Source organism: Macadamia integrifolia, chromosome 4 (assembly GCF_013358625.1).
Source record: "Macadamia integrifolia cultivar HAES 741 chromosome 4, SCU_Mint_v3, whole genome shotgun sequence".
NCBI classification, from domain to species: Eukaryota; Viridiplantae; Streptophyta; class Magnoliopsida; order Proteales; family Proteaceae; genus Macadamia; species Macadamia integrifolia.
Genome location: NC_056560.1, coordinates 13,856,899 through 13,879,620, shown reverse-complemented (window position 1 = coordinate 13,879,620; position 22,722 = coordinate 13,856,899). Strand labels below are relative to the sequence as shown.

Genomic DNA, 22,722 nt, shown 5'->3' with positions numbered 1-22,722 from the left:
ATAAGATGACTTCATGCAGAGCACATAATCTTCGGAGAAACTCTGGGCTGGATGGGTGACTTCCATAGTATTGTCAACACTAGGCAGCATGAGGCATGATGGAGTACAGCTTGAAAGGGTTACTTAAGTACAGTATGAGTGTAGAATCTAACAGCAATTACTAGTATTGAGAAGAAAATGGTATTGTAAGAAAAATTATCCAAAAATGACGGGAGAAAATAAATGGTTAAATAGATATACCCTGCATTCATGGCAATGTGTCCCCTTTAGCTTTTCTCATCAAACTGACCCCACCATCACATCAGCAGTGGAAATATGAAGGGCATAACTTTATTCATTTTCTCGAGTGTGAGAATGCCCCCACATTTCCTATTAGTCTTGGAGAAACTATTCTAAGGATGCCTTTGGTATCATTTATGTCTTGTTTTTCTGACACATTTTCTTTGTTGCATGTGTAGGCTCCTGACACATTTCTTTGTTGCATTTACGGTTTTTGTTTTTTTTTTTGGATAGGTCATTTATGGTTTTTGAGTTATTCTAATTTATGTTTTTGTTTTTATGACAAAATTTATTGTATCACTAACTAAACAATTCTCGAAAGTCGTTTATGGACCTCGTTTTTATTTAAAATAAATACGAATAACTCAAAGACCATAATAGGGTCAAGAGCCATTAAAGTCTTTTATGGTGGGTTCAGATGTCAAGGTAGCTACAGGCCATCAATAGAAGAAATTTTCACCTCTCAGTTTGCATCCTAATTTTGCAACCTGCATAAAATTTTCACAAATGTCATATTCAATTGTCAGTCATATACTCTTGAGATTTCTGATCTAAATTATTGAAGATTTTACTGATAGCCAGTATTCAAATTTCAGCTTTGCCAGTCCTGATTTCCTACCGTCACTAGGACTAAACCAGCGCACCATTGTTTTGATTTCATATTGCTGATTTTCTACAGGCTGTTGGTACACCCACAGTAGAATCCCTGATTAGGATTTCAGGCTTTAATTTTTCTAATTTTTCTGTGAAGCAACTATTGACTAGTTTGCCGGATTTGAGGTGGAAGAGTAACTTTTGGACGGCCTGAGAGAAGAGTTTATTATGGATATTGTGCTAGATTCTTCTTCTCTTTCCCTTTTTTTTTTTATTTTTTGGATTTTTTTTAGGGTGGGGGGGAGCGAAGTGACAGGGCTTAGTGTTGAATTTGCCTTGAAACTGGGGAGAGGAGTTGAATCAGTGTATTTAAAAAGTTCTTCATTTTAATTGCCTAACTGATCTCACTACCAACCATCTACTCAAATTCCATGACTGCCAATTGAGATTTTAAACCCTACAATTATCACACAGTTGTGTAGCGCACCTTGGCTCTCAACCACAGGTATTCACAACCACGTGGCAAGGAGCTTATTTCTGCTTCTGATCAGACCAGGTGTCGTTCAACAAGTTTCTGCACACTGCCACTAAAATGGCTATAACTCACTCTTCTGATATCCGATTGAACTGATTCCAGCAACATTGGAAAGAAGACTCAAAGCCCTACAACTTTGATACTTCTATCTTCCTCAAATTCTGCCATTAGGACAGCTCAAAAATTCAGTGAAGTCACTATAAATGGACAGCCATAACTCTTGGCATAAGCTCTACCTCTATCGTTCAGGCCATATCTCCTTTGTTTGGCCTCGGTTTAATGAGATTCCAAATCCAATGGAAAGATGACTTGACATACTATTGATCTTCATGTTTTGAGCTCCAACTCAGGTTCAGTGGAAGGGGCTCAAATGGAGCTCGAATGGACCTGGACATGCAGAAACAGTGTACTGTAAAACTGAATTACCTTCACTGTCCAGACCATAATTCCTTCACCGAAATTGATATAATTCTCGAGGCATTGGAACAGTGACTAAAAAAAGGGGCATACCCAGTTCACCAGGTTCCCGCATGTGCGAGGTCCAGGGTGCGAGAATTATGCAGCCTTACCCCCAAGAATGTTGAGAGGCTGTTTCAACTGCTTGACCATCAGGTCGCAACAGTCGCCCTTACCGTTGGACCAAGCGTGCAGTCACTCTGAGATCTAAAAATTTCATCCTTTGAGCTTCAACAAAATCTGCCTTGAAGACAACTCAAAACTCTCTTGAAGGTACTGCACATGAAAAATGCCATTGCAGACCATTGCACATCAACTTCAAGCTTTGCTACCTGCCACTTCACTACTGTACTCTAGGCTTCTTTAAACACATCCCCAGCATACTAAGCTTGACCACTGCTACCTCAAAATGCCAGACCCACAATTGTGAGTGAGTTGACTGCCTGCACCTCTTGGATACTGTTAAAAAGAGGCCGTCACCAACAATGACAACACTACTCAAACATCTCTGCCCATGACTGCCTGGCACACTCACAGCTGCCCAGCAGCTCAACCGACCACCTAGATTGTCAAATGCTTAGTCATAAACAAAATGGGTAGAAAGCTATTATAATTTGCAAGTCTCTATCTAGTTTTCTAGTTTGGGACTGGTTTTGCATTAAAGTTGCCCAAGGAAAAATACAAAGATTTGGAAATTAGTTTTTGGTGATTCCATGATCCAGATCCATATCAAGAAGATGAACTTCTAAACAGCTAAACAATTTTTTCCCTCTTCGCAAGGCATTTGGGGTAGTTGTTGTCTTGCCAATGTCTCACAATGTTAGAAATGATGTCATCCAGGGCTTTCGGCATTCAGGTAAAACAGTGAGCCATCACTTCCATAATATATTGGCAGCACTGCGAACATTTTCTAGAGAGGTGGTACAACCACCCTCATTTGAGGAAACACCGCCCGAAATCAATCCAATTAAAAGTATTATCCATTCTTTGCCAATTTCATTGAAACAATAGATGGAAGTATGGAACACACATAAGAGCATCAATTCCAGTTGCAGAACAAGTACCATGTAGATCTGGTAGGAAAAAAAAAAAGGAAGTTACCCAAAACGTATGTGTTGCATTGTTCATTTGATATGTGATTCACCTTCCTCTGGGCGGGTTGGGAGGGAACAACACATGAAAATCGAATATTATGGGAAGCCATCAACATTCCTCATCGAAGTTCCACCATTCGCCACTAAGTAATGTTTCATAATTTAATTTTCATAGTCACTATTATTTTTTTAGATCTAGGTGACCCCATTGAAATTCTAATTGTTAATCTTAATTTTGTACGAAAATAGTATCTTGTTGACTCTGGATTGATGCAGATAGATGTTGGATAAATTCGGCTTATTTGTAATTTTATTTTATTTTATTCTTGTTACTAGAGTCGTAGGAGGGTAAAATCCAATTAAAGTTGAATTTGTTTCTTGTTTAGATTATGATAGACTTAAGAGTTTGTTTTTATCGACTCCAAGATAGAGTCGAATTCTGATTTAGACTTCGACATGGATTATGATTGTTGAGTCTTTTTATACTCGTGTAGCCAGTGTATTACTTATATTTTGGAATTGAATGAAGTTTTGAGTACATATGCTGTTACGTGTTGTTGAGTGACTGGATTTTCTCCTGCAAATCTCAAACCCACCTTCAGGTATTCTCTCCTTCTTCCACTATCTTTCTATTCACTTTTACTAGTATTTCCTTCTCCTCTTGATGCAGAAACGGGTTCAAAAAACCCTGTTCGGTTCGCTTATTGGCCCACCCAAATGAGAGAACTCAATAATCAAGATGTACTGACAGTTAGGTAAATATTCCAATGTTTACAACGGCTTAGGCTGCATTTGGTAACAGAAAACGTTTCGTGTCAAAAACGGAAATTTCAGTTTCTGTGTCAAAATGCCTTTTTTGTTTTTAGGAACGACGAAACTAACTTTTGTCGTTCCATCAATTCTCGTTTCTAGCGTTTTTTTTTTCTTTTTTTCACTTTTTGTTTTAAAAAAAAAAAACAAAACACACCATAAATGCACCAAACGTTTTATTCCATTTTTTTGTTCCCATAGAACAAAAAAACTCCAAAAATGTTTTTTTTTTGGAACGTTACCAAACGCAGCCTTGGTTTCACAATAAACAATCAAATAATGAATATAGTGGCAGTATTGTAAATAAACTGAAGTTACAAGGGGAGTAGCAGAGTTTTAACTAACCTGGTTAGTTAATGAGCTACTTGGGAGATGGGACCTACACGGAATTAGTAATTATTTGGTGGGGATACACTAAGCAAAATAGAAATATGGGATATGAGAGAATTTGAGGCAAAGAGAAGGGTATAATAGAAAATCAGAATAAAAGAGAAATAAACAGCAAACTCACGATTCTTCTTTAACCTTGCTTCAAAACCAGAAACCAGGCGGAGGCCATTGGAGTCAAGGAGGAAGCAGGTCGATCTGAAATTTGGGATGATGGGTTGCAACTCGCAGCCCTACTAAAAGCAACATGGTCTCCTTAGACAACAAGCAAACCAGAGGTTCAAGAGGTCTGAAACTGAGCCCTAAGTGAGGCTATGTTCAGACCTGCAACTGAAGTTCTATTCTTTGATGAGTGGGATTTCTGGAGCCAGGATTTTGGTTGGGGGGAGGGGGGTTTGGGTCGCTTGAGAAGAGCAACCTAAGAACGAAGTTTCAGTTCCAGCAGATCAAAGGTGAGGGAGATCGATCCACTTGTTTGGTGCTGCAACTATCGCTCAGAAACAAGGTTCAAGCAGTAATGGAAAATAAGGGTAAAAGGAGAAGAAGGGAAGGGAGCTCTTGCACAGCACTCTCACCACACTCATGATGAGCAATTTCTCCATTAATTCATTCAATTCTCCAAATCTAACCAATATTGTCCATCGGTTACATATAAATAAGAGAAATACATCTCAAGAATGGAAACTTGTTTTAATAGGAAATAAACTAAAACTGGAAAATACTACTACTACATATCTACTTCTAAACAAATAGAATCAAATAATACTAAGAAAGAATAAAATCTCCTATGGAACCTACCAACCCTAGCCAGACCAGAATATCGGTTTTGGTTGGTTATGTCTTGGCTTAGGCCTCCAAAGAGGGTCAGTTCAGTCTAGCCAAGCCAAGGCATCTGCATCACCCCTACTTTCTTCCTTCCTTGGTACTCTATTCTCACCCTACCCTGTTTGTCTGTTACTACCAAATCAATTGAACAGCAACAGACTTGTCCGAGCCCTCTAATGAGTTGTTCCTTCAAACCCTAGAGCCCCTTACCATAACGCAAGGTCTATTGCAAAAACCAAGTAGAAACAAGGAGCAGGTGTACCTGTTACCGCAGGATCTGAATCACGAAAGTTTTTTCTTCTTTGATTTCTGTTTTGATTGCTTATCAATCGGGAACTGTAGATTAGTGAGAAATCAAACCCCAGTTTGCATCTCAGCCCGATTGAAGGCCCCAGTGATGAGTTCTCTAGTCTGGTTCAGAAGTTATTTCCACTGGTTTCTGGTTTTCACGTAAGGAAGAAGGTCATGGTGACGGTTTGCTACATGTCACCACATCCTCTTTTTTTTTCAGAATTACCCCTCTCATTCTCTTTATCCACTTTTGTATCCTATTTTATTTGTATTTTAAGTCTACCCCTCCTCTTAAACTATAATCCCCTTCATATCCATCTTTCTTTTGTCCCCTTAATTACAATTCTGCCATTCTATCATAAATTTCAGTTTATTTACAGTTGTGCCACTCCATTTAATTACAAAATTGCTACTGCTTCTTATACTTGGATTTAATTGTTTAACTGGGCCAATAAGTGATCCAAGCTGGGTTTCGGACCCCGGGTCCACATCATGGATACACACGCTTGGCTTTATGGTTCCTTTCAAGAATGATTATTATCATCAACAAGATTTTAGGTGTAGATGACCACAAGGAGCAGAAAAGCTATTTAATTTTCGTATTCCTCATTAAGAACCGTTATTGAGAGATCATTTAGCACATTGAAGAAGTGTTTACCTATTTTAAAGATGATGCCCCCATGTAGTTTCAAGACACAAGTTTTGATTGTAATTGCTTGTGTAGCTAATTAGCTATACACAACCTTATTAGAAAGCAACTGGCATCAAATTGGCATTTTGAAAAAGCAAAGAGAGAATTTGATGATGAATATCAAGGCAATGATAGTGATAGTGACGATGAAAAGGTCGTGAACATTGCAAATATGGTAGGTGGTACACATCAACAATAATGGGAAGCATATTGAAAACGAATTGCAGATCAAATTAAGGAAGCCTATCAGGATTGATGAAGAACAGGTGTCGATTGTGTTTTTTATTTTCCATAAAACTATTTGGCATGGTTTCATTAAATGTTACTAATGATAGACTGGGTATTTAATTTTCCGTGCACTATTTGATATAACTTTACTAAAGATTATTATGGATGGACTAGCATTTTTAATATATTTTTTATCACTTTAGCAATCAACGGAACCTACTTTGTGTACTTTGGAGTAGATCCCAATTCGTGGTTTGGGCCCATTTCTTCAAAAAATGCTATAAAAGGACCTCTTCTAAAAAAGCAATATATTTAATAAGAGTTTCAAAGATATAAAAATGATTATGCGCATAGGCATATCAAACCTATCTTTAAAAATGATTCTACGCATAGGCATATCAAACCTATTTCTCATTCAATAATCTATGATGTGTAGTAGTTATCCAGGGAAGAACTTGCATCAATATCTCAATTTCAATTCAAACATGGGCTTGATTCACTCTATGTTCTGAGAAATATTTACCATCCGAAAAGAGGAAAAAACGGAGTCTTTGTCCAAAGAAATGCGTTGAGAAACGCAGATGAATAGAACCTTTCAACGACATAGTGCTTTTTCAAATCTCTCAAAATGGAATCTGTTCCAAACATATATGCCATGGTTCCTTACTTCGACAGGGTGCAAATATCTAAATTTCACCCTTTTTAGGATACTTTTTTCGACCATTGCCGATACTAGTAGATACAAATTTTTTTCCATTTTCATGATATATGCATGGATCAGATATATCATGGCCAATTCCTCGAAAAAAAAAAATGGTGCCTTCACATGGATCTGATAGTGAGATTCCTAGTAAGTTTCCATAATTTTTTTCTATCCGAAGAAATTCATCGAAATATGAGTCACCCCTTCCGTTGATATGGACACATTTGAGATCACCAAATGCTCGAGAGTTCTTCTATTCAATCCCTTTCCTTCTTCTTGTTGCTGGATATCTCATTAATGATTTTTTATAAATAGGTAATAAGAAAAACATAAATGATAACAAAGGTTGCCAAAACCTAAGTAGCCAAATTCCCCCACCCACCCTCTCCAAAAAAAACAAAACAAGAAGAAAAGAGAGGAATGTAAAACACATCAGTGAAATCATCACGATGGAAAAAGGAAATAAGTCTATCAACTTTCATTTCCAAGAGAAAAAACCCTCAGGACAAGGAAATTTTCAAACCTTAAAGAAACACAAGCATCCAGCAGATGCAAAAGTAGGTATACAAGGATAATAATGACTTGAAAACTGAAAAGAGCATAATATCTAATTTTAATAAAAATACAAGCTTTTTAAATAAATGTCTCAACACAAACAATGGAAAAACATACTAAAGACCATTTATTAGAAAATTAAATTGAAATACTAGAACAGAACAAAGAATGATACCTTATTTATTTGAAGCCAATTGTTTATGCACTCTGGGTGATATGAATGCTTGCATGAAAGCAGAGTCAAGGCATCACCATCCTCATAATCCAAACGGCAAATTACACACCTGAAAAATTCCGTCAGCAATTTTATCACCCGATAATTAGCAGCACTCGTAAAAAATTGAGAAAGGTGTATGTGCTTAGTGCTTACTGATCTGTATTACTTCCATCCGAACTGCTTTGTGCTTTGTAATTAACTAAAGGCAAAGATGCTATAATTTCAGCAGAAAGTCCTCTGCTCTCAGTTCCAACTACTTCACCCAATGCAAGCAATTCCTGGGGTGAAAAAATCTCGATAAATAAATCAAAATAGAAGCTCATTAATGCAGGACCGGTCCAAAAATTGGTCCTATTTTAATATCTATGAGGTGTGGGCTTTAAATTCTTTGGGATTTATTGGTAATTGGATGAATTATAAGGCCCAAACATGAGGGTCAAAAGGGATGTACGAAAATAATTCTTTTATTAGTGGTGGTGCCCATTAGAGATTAGTTTAGGATTTATCTAATAATAGTTGTTAGGGACAAGGATGGGCATGCAGCGCATTTACCTTGACATCATATATGCTAGAGAGGGAGAAAGAGAGACAATAGGTGTCAAATTCGTCAATAAGGGGGAAACTGTGAGGGGGCGTAGATTGCACAGGCACATGCTCATGCCCACCTTTTACCTAGTTGTTATAGGGGGTCTTGGGGGTCAATTCCTTAAGAGTTTCATCTTGAGTAGAGTCCTATTAGATTTATTTTTGTTTTGAGGTTCTATTAAGATAAGAATTCGAATAGTGATTTATAAGTTAGTTTAATTATTTTGGGAAACTTGATATTATGAGGATTTTATTTCTGGATCTTTAAATATATGAAATCACCCCTCCCTTAATTATAAATGGAATATACCATTGGGATTTAAATCATGTAGCCAATAAGGCTTCCTCATTTCTCTCTCTTCTCCCCTATCCTGTATTCTTTCTTGTATTGTTAATTGTTCATAGTACTGTTTACAGTACTGTTCCCTCTCCCTCTTCCTTGCAGATTGCACCTCTATTTTTTTCCCTATTATCGATCTGCTTTCTTCCCCTAGGCAGCATATTGGCTATCTAATTACCCAAATCTGAGAGCCAATAGCACTACAATGATCTAGAATAAAGTTCTCAATAACCTTCCAAAAGAGCAATATCAACAACCTAGTCAAAGGATGTCAGATATGGTTGCACATCTGGCTACAAGGTCTTTTAGATGTATGTAATGGGTTGCCAAAATGAGTCGGGATCAGCTCCACATATTGTGTAAGATGACACCTGAACCGGCAACCAACTCTTCAAAGCTGCGATTTTTTTTTTTTTAAAATCAGAAAATGGTGGGACCCACCGTCATCTTTTTTAACTCGACTGCTCCCTTCTTCATGAACACCACCACCCCACCCATGTCTTCCACCCAAAGTCGCACAAGCCCAGATTTCTCGAGAATCTATCCCTGTAAGTTTCCTTGTTATACAGAGGAAGGTCTCCAAAGAGGTGGTTGTTTGACAAATTAATTCTGTTCAGCTTCAAGTTCTGCAATTTGAGCGGAATATTTCCAGAGAAAATATTTCCCAAGAAATCGAGATAATTGAGCGCAGCAAGTTCCCAATTTGAGATGGGATTTTCCTAGCTCATTGTTAGCAAGGTTCAACTTAACAACCAGAACCCAAACAGAAGCTCTCCGGAAAGTTTGTTATTGTGAAGATCCAGCCTGCTGAGCTCGGTTAAAAAAAGGGCCATACAGGCATACAACAAGTGCATGAGGCCACCACCATTGCGGGGTATGAGAAGAGTCATAACGTACGCAGTCTTACCCCCGTTTCGAGGAGAGGCTCAGTGAGCCTCAATAATGTTGCAAGCATAGGCCCAGAAAGGTGGTTATCACCACCAGAAAACTCAACAAGATTCTCCACCATTCCAATCTCATTGGTGGTATGCATCCATAAACCAGTTTCCCAAGATAAGCAAAACGGAGAGATTAGAGGCCCCCGAGATCACTTCGATGTCTCACCAGAGAACAAATTCCCAACAAGCTCAAGCAAATTCACATGGGGGAATCCTAAGAACGCCGTAGGAACCTCACCGGAGAGCCGATTACCCATCAATGAAACTCTCTAGTCCCCAACAATGACCAAGGCTTTTTGGGATCTTCCCAGAGAACATATTAGAGATGAGAAGAAGCTCTTGTTGAAAAGAGCCATTCTCACCAAATAAGCCAGTATCTCGCCTGAGTCCGGACAACTGATTCTCTGAAACATCAACCCAATTCAACAAGGAATTCATCCCAAGTTTCCCTCCAAGTGAGATTCATACAAGTTGAGTGATTCCAGAGGTAAAGCACACAACTCGTCTGGAATTCCTTCCAAGTCATTCATGGAAGCATCCAATATCCACAACACCTTTAAATTCGACACCCGAGCAGGTAACCCACCAGGCAGAGAATTGTTGTAGAGATCCATCTGTACAACATTGGAAAGGCAAGTAATCGAGATGGTATGGACCATGAAGACTGTTCATGGCCAAGTCCAAGTCCCACAGGCTCTGAAGTTGGCTGAGCGAGTCTGGAATCTGACCCACGAGATTGCACAGAGTGAATAACAAAAATAGGGGACTGTAGTGTTCACAAAGAAGGGGGCGGTCAAGAAGATGATGGTGGGTCCCACCAGTTTATAATTAAAAAAATAAAGGTTGCAGGTTATGGATTGACCAAGTGTCGACTTACCACAATATGAATACTCTCCACAAGTGGAGTTGATACGGACTCTGTCGAAATTAGGAATGAATATGACAGTTATATTGGAAGATATCAAGGAGTTATGAAAATAGAAAGTAGCTAAGATTTAGGGGGGAGGGGAACAACGAAAGTGAAGAAATAGCAGTGCAAAAAAATAGAAAGGAAGGGAATGAAAATAGCAACTAAGGAACAAAGTAGGATGAGAATTTATGATAGAAACTACAGCATGTAAGTTCCTGCCACAGGACACCCAAAGGAAGTAATGAATTTGCCACTACTAGGCACTACCAGGAGGGTCGATCGATGGATGTGGTGGCTGTTGCTGTTCCTGCACTATGATATGATCTGAAACTGAGAACAAGGTAACAGAAGATTAGTGGACAGAATAGACACTCAAAGATCAAACAGAATAGGAGAAAAAACTGATATGCAAGCGATAGATCTGACCTTTCATGGAAGAAAAGTAGAAGATAGGTTAGGCTTCTCACCCAAATGCGGAGAAGGAATCCCACCAACTCAACTTTGGCATCCCAACAAGGTTTCCCTACTGCATCCCACAGTAGAGCAGTTTTGAATCCCACAAAACCATGGTCGTTCCTCACAAAACTCACAAGTTCAAGGCTAAATTATTTCTCAAAGCGTTCTTAGTGGGTATGATCCCTGACATCGCATCTCGAGTTTCATGGAAATAAGCAGAATAGGAAACCCTTATGTATGGTAAGGAGAATCCCTTACAACTTAAATCTTCTTCAACATAGAAACTATTCTAGAACTTTAACAATATAGAAAATAACTGCTTAATCCCATAAAGGATTTAAATCCATAATGTTTGGGCTTATAGAATAGGCACATTACAATAATAAACCCAAAAATATTAAGTCCATGGCCCATATAAGTATATAACCCATTGGACGGTCAAAATTAAACATATTAGTCCAGTTTGATGGGTTGGATTACTGTTGGCCTTCTTGTTATTTTGGACTGCTTCTTTTTGTTGAAGGTTGAAGCTAATCCCTATAAGGGATTAGCGCTAACCTGAGGACCCGATAGGGGCCTTTTGGTCCTATCGGGTTCCTATTTTGCTTCTAGGGTTTTATCCTTATGGAGGGGCAGTCTTGTAACTTTGTTTTATTGTTTTTAGGCTATTATTATAACAGCATAACCTGCGATCAGTCTCATATACTGGACTGATCGCAGGCTGCTCTGTTTTCTGGACAGCTTTCGGTTTCTCTTTCTTCTCTTCTTCTTCTTCTTCTTCTTCTTCTTCTTCTTCTCTTTTCTAGTTTCTGGTTTTGGTTACAAGGTTTTTATATTGCAACATGGTATCAGAGCAGGTCTAAATCACATCGATTGGCTAAGTGATTTCGACCTAGCGGTATTGTTTTTCTGGTGTGCAGCCACCTCCTTGCTGCATCTATTACCTGGTTTGACCTAGTTATCATGACATAAGTAAAACTAGGTCTCTTTTTTATTACTACTTGCTTAGTATGTGTACTGGTTGAGGTCGACACGTCTCTATTTTTATGGCTGCTGCCCCTGTTTCTGCAGTGTGTATTGCTGCTGCCCCTATTTATGGACTGAGTAACTGTTGATATTGAAGTGCTGTTGTCCGCTGTTTTAGCTTCCTATGCTACTACCTTCTCTAGCAGATTTAGTTGGTCTTCCATCAGGGCTAGTTTGACCCTAACTGCTGCCCCTATCGGATCAATTACTTTTGGTGTTTGTGGTGTCCGATTGCTTACTGCTGCTGGTTTTTCAGATTTGATTTGTGTGTGATTATTATTTGAGTCTCATGGCTGAGATCAAAACCCCTACCCCTACTACTACTACTACTTCTTCTACCTCGGACAATGTGAATGTCCATATTACATCCATCAAGCTTAAGGGCAGCTCGAGCTATCTTCTTTGGGCTCAGTCGATCAAGGTTTATCTGATGGCAAAGGATAAGCTTGGTTACACCACCTCTGATCCTCCCAAGGAATCTGACTCTAGTAATAATCAGTGGCAGAAAGAGAATGCTTTAATCCTCATATGGTTATGAAACAGTATGGAACCAGATGTCGCTGCTAATGTTATGTTTCATTCTACTGCAAAGGAAGTGTGGAATGACTTGAAGGAGACCTACTCTCAGGAAAATAACATGACTCGCATCTATGATATCTATGAAAAACTGTTTCAGTTTCGCCAGTCAGACAAGCCACTTGCAGAATATTACAGTACTTTCAGGGGTATGGTTGAAGAACTCAATGTCTTCCAACCCTTGACCATGACATTGATAAATTCAAGGCTCAGTGTAACGAATTCTTCGTCTCCAAATTCTTTGGCTGGTCTGAACAATGACCTGAAGGCAGTAAAGGGTCACTTACTTGCAGGGGATATTGTACCTACTCTGAATGATACCTACTCACGACTGTAGCGAATTACCTCTTCCACAAAACCTGATCAGTCTTCCAAAGATAATTCCGTCTTCCATGCTAACCGTGGACGTGGTCGTGGTCGTGGTCGTGGTCGCGGTCGCGGTCGCGGTCGTGGGGGAGGTCGTGGATCGGCTAGTCAAGGATCTTGATGCAGATTCGCACCCATGGACCTATCCAAACCCATCTGAGTATCCAGACAGTTGATTCGGATCCAATTTGGGTCTTTGACTAGTAGGATCTTTTAGGATTTGAATTCTATTTTTATGTATTATTATATTTTTGGTAACTTGAGTAGGGGATAATTATTAGGATTTAGTTTCCAATTGAGTTGAGTTCCAAATTAGAGTAGGCTTCCTTTCATATTGGATTTCTTTTACTATTTATGCAATGTAACTGATTGAGTCATTAGAGATTGAAGAATGAATTAAGAATTGGTTTGAGTGTGTTGGCAGCCTTTGGCTGCGTGCTTCTTCACCCCCTCTTTGTGCGATTCTCTCTCTCCGCTACAACTGTGAGTTTTTCTCAGGGATTTCTTCCTTACCCCTACCGGCCCTCCATCAACTTGGTATCAGAGCTGAAGGATCCTCTCCTTCGTTCTCCCTCCTTGTTCCATTCCTTTCCCTTCCCATCAACCTGCTCTTTCCTCCCCATCTTCTCCCTATTCTCTCGTCCGGTTTCTGTCGAGACAGAGAATAATCATTAAAAAAAAAAAAAGTGTTGTTGAAGCAGTCAACCAAACCCAACTCTACTGATCCCATTCCATCCATGACCCTCCGATTGAACCCTCACTTTCGACCTAGGGTTTCATAAAAGAAAAATCAGAGTAGAACTTCAAACCCATCTCTTTTGGCTCCCTACAAAAACCCACCCCTTCGATTCCCAACAAAAAAAGCTCCACCGCCTCCTCTTTCCCTTTCTCCACTCAATCGAACTCTCCCCTTAGGTTCTGCTAGCAGCAAGTGAAAAAAAAAATCCAACTCTATTGCACAAACAGACGTTGGAAACCCCAAATTTTCCTTTCCTTTGCTCCCTTTACTACAAACCTTCCACCCTCTTTTCTTTCCATTCTGTGACATTTAAAAAAAAAAAAGAAGGTTGCAACTTGCAACAGTAGCAGTCCACTTCTCGACCCTGCTGAAACCCTCCCTTTTGCTTCAATTGAAATTCCCCTCCCTGTTTTCAGGTTCTGCCAGCCAACGAAGAAACAAACAGAAAAAAGGAAGAAGAAGAGAGAAGAGAGAGAGTCAAAGAGAGAGCGAGACAGAACCAGAAAAGTGAACATACCTGGTTCCCAGTCTTCTCGCCTCCTCCCGCACGTTGACTTTCTTCGTTGCGAAGTACCCGTTGTTGATCGAAGTCCCCGCTGCTGATCACCACCTCCATCGAAGTCACAATCCATCATTGAAGTCCAAGATCCCTGGGTTTCCGCCGCTACTTGCCATAGCCAGAAAAGATACCCTGGATCTCTCCTTCTCCTTCCTTGCATCAGCCTATTTCTTTGTTGCATCCCAGTGACCCATCGTCCTCCTTGCTGGCTTCTGTGGTTCGATCAAGAAGCAAAACTCCACACTGTCCCTTCTGTCGGTTAGCGGTAACCCCTTTCTTTTGTTCTTTTCTTTCCTTCATTCTTCTGATTTTCCAGTATTGCCCCTCTATCCTTCCATTATTCATAGTTATCTTTCTTTTCCTTTCCAAGTTTACCCCTCCCTTTTCATGAGTTGAAGTCTTTTGTATTTCTATTTGAATGCTCAAAATTACATCTCTGCCACACACTTATAGATTTCAACTTAATTGCCATTCTGCCTTCCCATTTAAACTTCCATTTAATTACTTTTTTTACCATTCACCCTTTGCTTCAAGTGTTCACTTGCCATAGTGGGTCCACAGTTATTCCAAATAGCAAACTTGGCTAATGTATCACTCTCTTATTGAAGATCCGTCAACAAAATGAAACTGATACGAGAGAAGCTTAACGAGACTCAACAACAATGCCAAGAAATTTAGCGTCAATGTAGACATCAGAGACCAAGCATGGATCACATATGATTTTATTCACTCTGTTTTCAATGATACGATCTCAGCATTGAGCAATAGGTGCATGAGCCAAAAGAGGAGTCACCATGACGAGACTACATCAACGATCATTGAAAGTCAACTTGTGGAATCTCTCAGTGAACCGATCGATTTTATTTTTTTAAGTCACTACTTCACCAATGAACTTCGCGTTGTGATCACAGTTTTGATGGTGACTTCATACAGGCAAGGATGGATGCTGATCGATTGGTATTGATTCTCCTGTTCTGCAATATTCGTGGACGAGTTTTTCTCAATACTGGGGGAATTGATGCAGATTCGCACCCATGGACCTATCCAAACCCATCTGGGTATCCAGACAGTTGAATCAGATCCAATTTGGGTCTTTGACTAGTAGGATCTTTTAGGATTTGAATTCTATTTTTATGTATTCTTATATTTTTGATAGCTTGAGTAGGGGATAGTTATTAGGATTTAGTTTCCAATTGAGTTGAGTTCCAAATTAGAGTAGGTTTCCTTTCATATTGGATTTCTTTTACTATTTATGCAATGTAACTGATTGAGTCATTAGAGATTGAAGAATGAATTAAGAATTGGTTTGAGTGTGTTGGCAGCCTTTGGCTGTGTGCTTCTTCACCCCCTCTCTGTGCGATTCCTCTCTCTCCGCTGCAACTGTGAGTTTTTCTCAGGGATTTCTTCCTTACCCCTACCGGCCCTCCATCAGATCTGGTGGACAGCCCCCTGACCGTACAGCTCGCCAGTGTACTTTTTGTGGAAAGTCCAACCATACTGTGGAGATTTGTTGGGCAAAGCATGGCAGAGCAGAGTGGGCAACACAATTAGCTAATCATGCAGTGTCTGATGATGGTACGAACACAATGGCTCCAATTGACACTAAACCAACACCTTCAGAAGATTCAGCTACCGGTCTACGCGATGACATCAACCAGTTGCTCCGGCGCTTGCACACTCTTGAGGCATCTGCTAATACATCCACTGTTACATCCACATCCACTGCTACCCTAGCCCACAAAGGTACCTCAACCCTTCTTACTACTACATCTACCCCCTGGATCATTGATTTAGGTGTTTCTGCCCATATGACCGATAAATCATCACTCTTTAAGGACTTTTCTACTAGTTCCAGTTCTAACTCTGTGATCCTTACTAATGGCGCTTCAACACCAGTTCTAGGTCACGGTTCTATCTCACCTACCCCATCCATAAACTTATCCTCTGTCTTACATGTTCTTCAATTTCCATTAAGTCTTCTCTCTGTGAGTCAATTAGCTAGTTCGTTAAATTGCTCAGTAACATTCTTTCCTTCTTACTGTGTCTTTCAGGATCTTCACACGAGGAAGACGATTGGTGGAGGGCGTGAAAAGAATGGATTATATTACCGTAAAATCGGCTGTCCTACCTCTTCTGCTACTGCTACGGCTGTTGGGTACATCACTCCTTTCCAATGGCATTGTTGCTTAGGTCATTTGTCGCTTTTTAGGTTACAGCTTTTATTTTCTAGTTTTAAGTCTACTCCTAGGTTAGAGTGTGAGGCTTGTGAGTTGGGGAAACATCACCGTGTCATTCCCATCTCGCTCTGTGTCTCGTAGTCTGTCTTTATTTTCTTTAGTCCACTCTGATGTATGGGGTCCTTGCAGAGTCAGTAATAGATTTAGGTTTCGGTATTTTGTGACTTTTGTGGATGATCATTCCGCCTCATATGGCTTTACATGTTAAAGGACATGTTTGAATTTTTACATGTATTTACAAAATTCCATAATGAAATAAAGACTCAGTTTGGCATTCCTATTAAAATCTTCCGTTCTGATAATGATTTAGAATATGCTCAAACTAATATTTCTGATTTTTGTGATACTCATGGGATGATCCACCAAACTAGTTGTGCCTATACTTCACAACAAAATGGAGTCGCAGAGCACAAAAATCGGCACCTTCTTGAGGTTGCCCGAGCCATGATGTTGCATATGCATGTTCCTAAGCATTTTTGGTGTGATGGTGTCTTAACTGCATGTCATTTGATTAGCCTCATGCCATCTTCTGTTTTGTCCGACAAATCTCCTTTTTCTGTTGTTCCCTAATTTACCAAGTTTTCTTGTTCCTCCTCGGGTTTTTGGGTGTGTGCTTTGTTCACAATTTGCACATACAAGTTGATAAGTTGTCTCCTAGGTCTACTAAGTGTATTTTTTTGGGCTATTCTTGTACTCAGAAAGGGTATAAGTGTTATGACCCTACTACACATAGGAACTTTGTCAGTGCCGATGTGATCTTCTTTGAGGGTACTTCATTTTACCCTTCTCCCGTGCCCTCGTCTAATGTAGAGTGGTCTTCTCCATCTCCTCCACCCATACCCTCCCTTATACCCTTCCCTGATGCTCCTGGTGCCAGTAACTCCCCTCCCCTATAGGTTTATCAGCGCCGGAAGAAGATTGGATAGCCTAGTGGCGAGGTAATTACTTCAGATGCTTCACTCCTTCCACTATCGGCTTCCTCTAGTGAAGCTCCTCTTCCTTCTTCGTCTGATGATTTACCAATTGCGCACAGGAAAGGTACTCGTCCTTGCACTCACAAATCTATGGTTGTGTATCCTATTGATAAATTTGTATCTTTATCTCATCTTCCCTCTCCTATCCATGGTCTTGCCCTATCTCTTTCCACTAATCCTATTCCCCGTACCCATACTGAGGCCCTCCGTATCCCTTGATGGAAGGCTGCCATGGATGTAGAAATGGATGCTCTTTTGAGTCGTGGTACCTGGAGTCTGGTAGATTTACCTCCTAGTAAGAATCTGGTGAAGTGTCGCTAGGTGTACACTGTTAAGTATCATTCCGGTGGCTCTGTTAAGCAGTTGAAGGCCAGACTAGTTGCTAAGGGATATACTCAGACTTATAGTGTTGATTACTTTGAGACCTTCTCCCCGGTTGCTAGACTGAATTCTGTTCGTCTTCTTATTTCTCTTGCTATCAACTTTGATGGGCCCTTATTTCAGTTGGACATCAATAATGCCTTCTTGTATGGTGATCTACAGGAAGAGGTGCATATGGAGCAACCTCCGGGGTATGTTGCTCAGGGGGAGAGTACAGGTCGTGTGTGTCGCTTACACAAGACTATATATGGGCTGAAACAATCTCCTCGGGCATAGTTTGACAAGTTCAGCGCTACCATAGTTACTTGTGGTTTTTCTCAGTGTAATTCTGATCATTCTGTGTTGGTTCGTCGCAAAGGTGATAAGCTGGTTATCTTGGTTGTATATGTTGATGACATTATTTTGACTGGTAATGATGAGGCAGAAATTTCTGAAGTTAAAGATCATCTCCAACACCATTTTCAGACAAGGGATCTAGGCCAACTTCATTATTTCCTTGGGATTGAGGTAATCCGCTACAAGAAAGGGATCAGTCTGTCTCAAAGGAAGTATGTGGTGGATCTTCTATCTGATATTGAGATGCTTGCATCCATGTTGATATTCCTATGGATCCTCACCAAAAGTTTGGTGTGGATGATGGTGAACCCCTCCAGGATGTGCATCAGTACAAGACCTTGATTGGCAAGTTGATTTACCTGACTATAACTCGTCCTGACATTTCTTATGTTGTTGGAGGTCTTAATCAATTTATGCAGTCTCCTCAGAAAGCCCATTGGGATGCTGATGTTCGTGTTCTTCGTTACCTAAAAGGTGTTCATGGAAAAAGGTTGATTTATAGACCCAATCGGTATACAGAACTAGTTGGCTACTCTGATGCTGATTGAGCTTGCTCTGCTAGTGATCGGAGATCTACTACTGGATATTGTACCTTTGTTGGAGGTAATCTTATTACGTGGCGTAGTAAGAAGCAGACTACTATTGCCCCGGTCCAGTGCAGAGGCCGAGTACAGAGCTATGGTTCATACCACTGCTGAGTTGATGTGGCTGCGGTCATTACTCTTGAAGTTGGGATTTCCAATGACCAAGCCTATGAAAATGTATTATAACAACCAAGCTACCGATTATATTGCTAGTAATCCGGTCTTCATGAGAGGACCAAACACATAGAAGTGAACTGCCATTTTGTTCGTGATGCTATTCTGAAGAGGCTGATTGAGACTCCGTTTGTTCCTTCCTCGGATCAGGTAGCTGACATGTTCATTAAGTCTTTGTTTTCCCCTACTTTTCGCAATGGTTGTACCAAGCTGAGCATGGGTGATGTGTATGCTCCAGCTTGAGGGGGGAGTGTTGAAGGTTGACGGGATTAGCACTAACCTAAGGACCCGATAGAGGCCTTTTGGTCCTATCGGGTTCCTATTTTGCTTTTAGGGTTTTATCCTTATGGAGGGGCAGTCTTGTAACTTTGTTTTATTGTTTTTCGGCTATTAATATAACAACATAACCTGCGATCAATCTCATATACTAGACAGATCGCAGGCTACTCTGTTTTCTAGACAGCTTTCGGTCTCTCTTTCTTCTCTTCTTCTTCTCTTTTCTGGTTTCTAGTTTTGGTTACAGGGTTTTATATTGCAACACTTTTCTCCGTCACAGGCTGCTGGAACATCAAACCAGTAAACTTCTCAGCCCCTGGTTTGTCAGGAAAATAGCCTAGACCTGAGCCTGTGTTGCAGCCAATTGATTCATTGATTCCTAATAATCTAGGATTAGGGTTAGCTGGCTGCATCACTCATGGTGAGAATGCCATCATTAAGTCATCAGTTTACCTCATATGACAGCTCATCTGGATCAACCTCTTCCCAGGTATCCTGAACAAGAAAAAAATATGGATAAGTACAGGTCATTTATACCAAATAAACAATGCACGTATATTTAATGGACACGAAATACATCTCACTTCGTTTTCTGCATCAATCAAGTCAACATATGAATGATGTAATGAACACAATACCTGATCAATGAGAAAATATAGTATCTGGTCTGCCTGTACAGTAGAAAGAAAGAAAGGGAGGGTGGGTGGTTGGGTGGGTTGGGGAAACGAATTAAGAGGGGTGATGTTGTGTGAACTTTCCATTTCAGCAAATAACCCGAATAAGGATAGAGAAATCTCCCCCCCCCCACACCATAACCCCTGTTTTCTATTTTCCAATCATGACTTGCTAGGCAAATAGTACATTAATTTTTTTTTTTTTTAAACTAAGCTTAGATCAGATATAATAATCTATGGATGGAGTTCCACATGCATTAACAAAGGCTTGACACAAAGAAAACATTTAAAACTAAAACAAGCATGGTTTCTGATCATTCAATCTATATTGGGTAAAAGGTTTTTATTTTAATTACTATACTACCAGTCTACCTGCCCAGAAGTCGACAGGAATTCTGTCTAGCAGATATTCATTCAAAACGTCTCCCTCATGTGAATTAGGGGAGCAATGACCACACAGAAAATGAAAAGAACTACTAAAGCCCAACCAAAGAATGATATGGGTAACAGATGTTGACTACAAGATGGTCCTGCTGCCAGGGAGGGGTGTTTAAAACGTTGAGCATGGTAAGACAGCTGCACATCATTACACCTGTGAATTTGGACAGCAAAAAATATAAAATTTTATTTTTCAACAATATAACAGTATAATGATACATATGACACCAACCACAAGAACATAAAGCCATTTTGCAAAATGAAGTGCAAATTTTAAGAATTCAACATAAGTCTAGAGAACACTTAATCCCACCCAAAAAAACTAAACTTTAACATTTCAATTTAAAACTAGAAACAATTTGAACTTTATCCACATTTCCATCTTCATATGGCCATCTCTCGTTTTTAAAAATAGCTGCACTGAGTTACAAGTCAATAGGGTCAACTCTAAGTCAAAACGGCTGCCAAAAGGTATTTTGATGTCCCAGGTGAGAGGCAGATCTATTGCTTGGAACCGTATTTCTCTTTGCTATTCCATTTTTTTTAGCTTCTTACTAATTTTCCATGTTTATCAAAAATATTATAACAAGCATACAGTAACTGCTCATCACGTTAGATACTGGTACTGACAATAATGCTAAAAAAGATAACCTTTAACATAGCCCCAAACAGTAATACAGATTGAAATATAGATAAAAGCTGGTAATGAAGGAAACGCTTATAGTCATAATGATATTTAAGTAGTTGAGCATAATGTGTCATACATCTTCTGCGAACAGCTAAGAATTTGAGGTCTATTTTAAAACATGTGACAATGATCATATGATGATGATGATGATGTTTAATAGGCACAACCTGATGTTCAAACCAAGGGAAAGCACAACTACCTGAGAGTTACTACCATGGTCTTCGGTGTCTTCTGCCTCCCCTAAAATTAACAAAAATTGGAAGAAACTCCAATGAGCAACCAAAAGCATAAAAAGGCAAAAAGAAGAGAGACTACTTTTAACATTGCAGTTTTCCTAGAAGTCAGAACACTCAATCGCACCCTTTACCCAAGTGTTTTCATGTAAGGTAGATAGAGTGTTCAGAGTGAATGGCCTTAAATAAAATAAAATATTACAATCAAGCAACTCGTGAGAATGAACGTAGTATCAATTGTAAAACCACTTACAGTCATTTATCCCAGCGAGGGTCATTAAATGGACAGCCAATTCTCTCTCTTCAGCATCTTGAAGGGCTCTTGCATAGGCTTCATCGTTATCGAATTCATTACCCTGATCATCATCCGCTTCATCTGCATGGGCATGCACATCAAAAGCATCTTCTTCCGCATCAGTCCCAGCATTTTCATCCTCGTTCGGACCATCATCATCATCCTCATCCTCATCCTCATCTTCATCGTCGTCTTCATCCGCAAAACTACCAGCATCCGAACTTCCATAATCACTTGCTTCGCCGTTCATTCTCAACATCATATAAGCCCTTTCCTGTCCAAGAAAAACCATCCTCAGTCAAAAAAATTTTCATTTTCCTCAATTAGAGATACCACATAAATCACTATCAATTAAATTGAACATGCAGGTTAAGCAATTAACTACAAAGACAACTTATTAAAAGATTAACCTTAGCAAAAAAAGATAAAGTTCGAACCTGTTCCTGTAAAGCTCTTGCGAGAGCAAGGTCCGCATCAACCTGGCTGAGGCTCGTGAACGGCGTCCTAGAAGCCTGCCGAGTCACAGGCAAATCTGATCCGGCTTCGGCTTCGGCTTCGGCTTCGGCTTCTGCTTCGGGTTCTGCTCCCGTCGCAGGATTAGGGTTTTCTTCGTTAGCTTTCGCTTCAACGCTAGCTTCCTTGGCATTGTCCATAATCTCTGGGCAAGAGGAGCAGGGAACCCTAAGAAGCTAACAGGCAGAAATGATGAAAAACGAAACACAGAGCATTCAAATCGAGAGACTGGGAGGTTCAATTGTACTGTATCAGAAATTTATACATCAAGAGAACCCCTTTAGAAGAAAAACACTCTAAACAGATCCTAACAAAAACGAGAGAGGGAGAAAGAATTGAACCGAAGGATTTCTATTTGATTTCGTATTGGAATCTACAATGGCGATAAGAAGTCAAAAAACTGTACACGATCGCACCAAAAAACAGAACGTATTCGGTGAGAGTCGTGAGACGGTGGTGTTCTGACATTCCGATTCGGATCCAACGGTACTACACATATTTGCATAAATGCATTGGATATCCAGCCACTTATACCTGGTTATACTTTACATTAATACGTATAGAATTAAGAGGAAATATCACTCCCCTCCTCTTAACTATGTCGAAATATCAACTTGAATCTACATTTTCTGAAAAATATCACTTATTTATCTTTAAACAAAAAAACTCGATCTAATGTCGCCGATCGTTTGAAATGGCCGTTAAGTCAATCAATTTTTTCTCATAATGCCTAAAGTACCCTCGTAAACGTAAAATACT

General features: G+C 39.8%; 1 protein-coding gene across 1 annotated transcript; it reads right to left on the bottom strand.

Moving 5' to 3' along the window:
• Window positions 1-7,623: 7,623 nt before the first annotated feature.
• On the bottom strand, window positions 7,624-22,455 carry LOC122077192 (E3 ubiquitin ligase BIG BROTHER-related-like; the record flags this gene model as incomplete). Its single annotated transcript, XM_042643046.1, is given in 6 exon segments — window positions 7,624-7,732; window positions 7,819-7,943; window positions 19,576-19,617; window positions 21,122-21,162; window positions 21,409-21,724; window positions 21,888-22,455. Coding segments are annotated over 6 exon segments (849 nt in total), but the record flags the coding sequence as incomplete, so codon positions are not given.
• Between the last annotated feature and the right edge of the window lie 267 nt (window positions 22,456-22,722).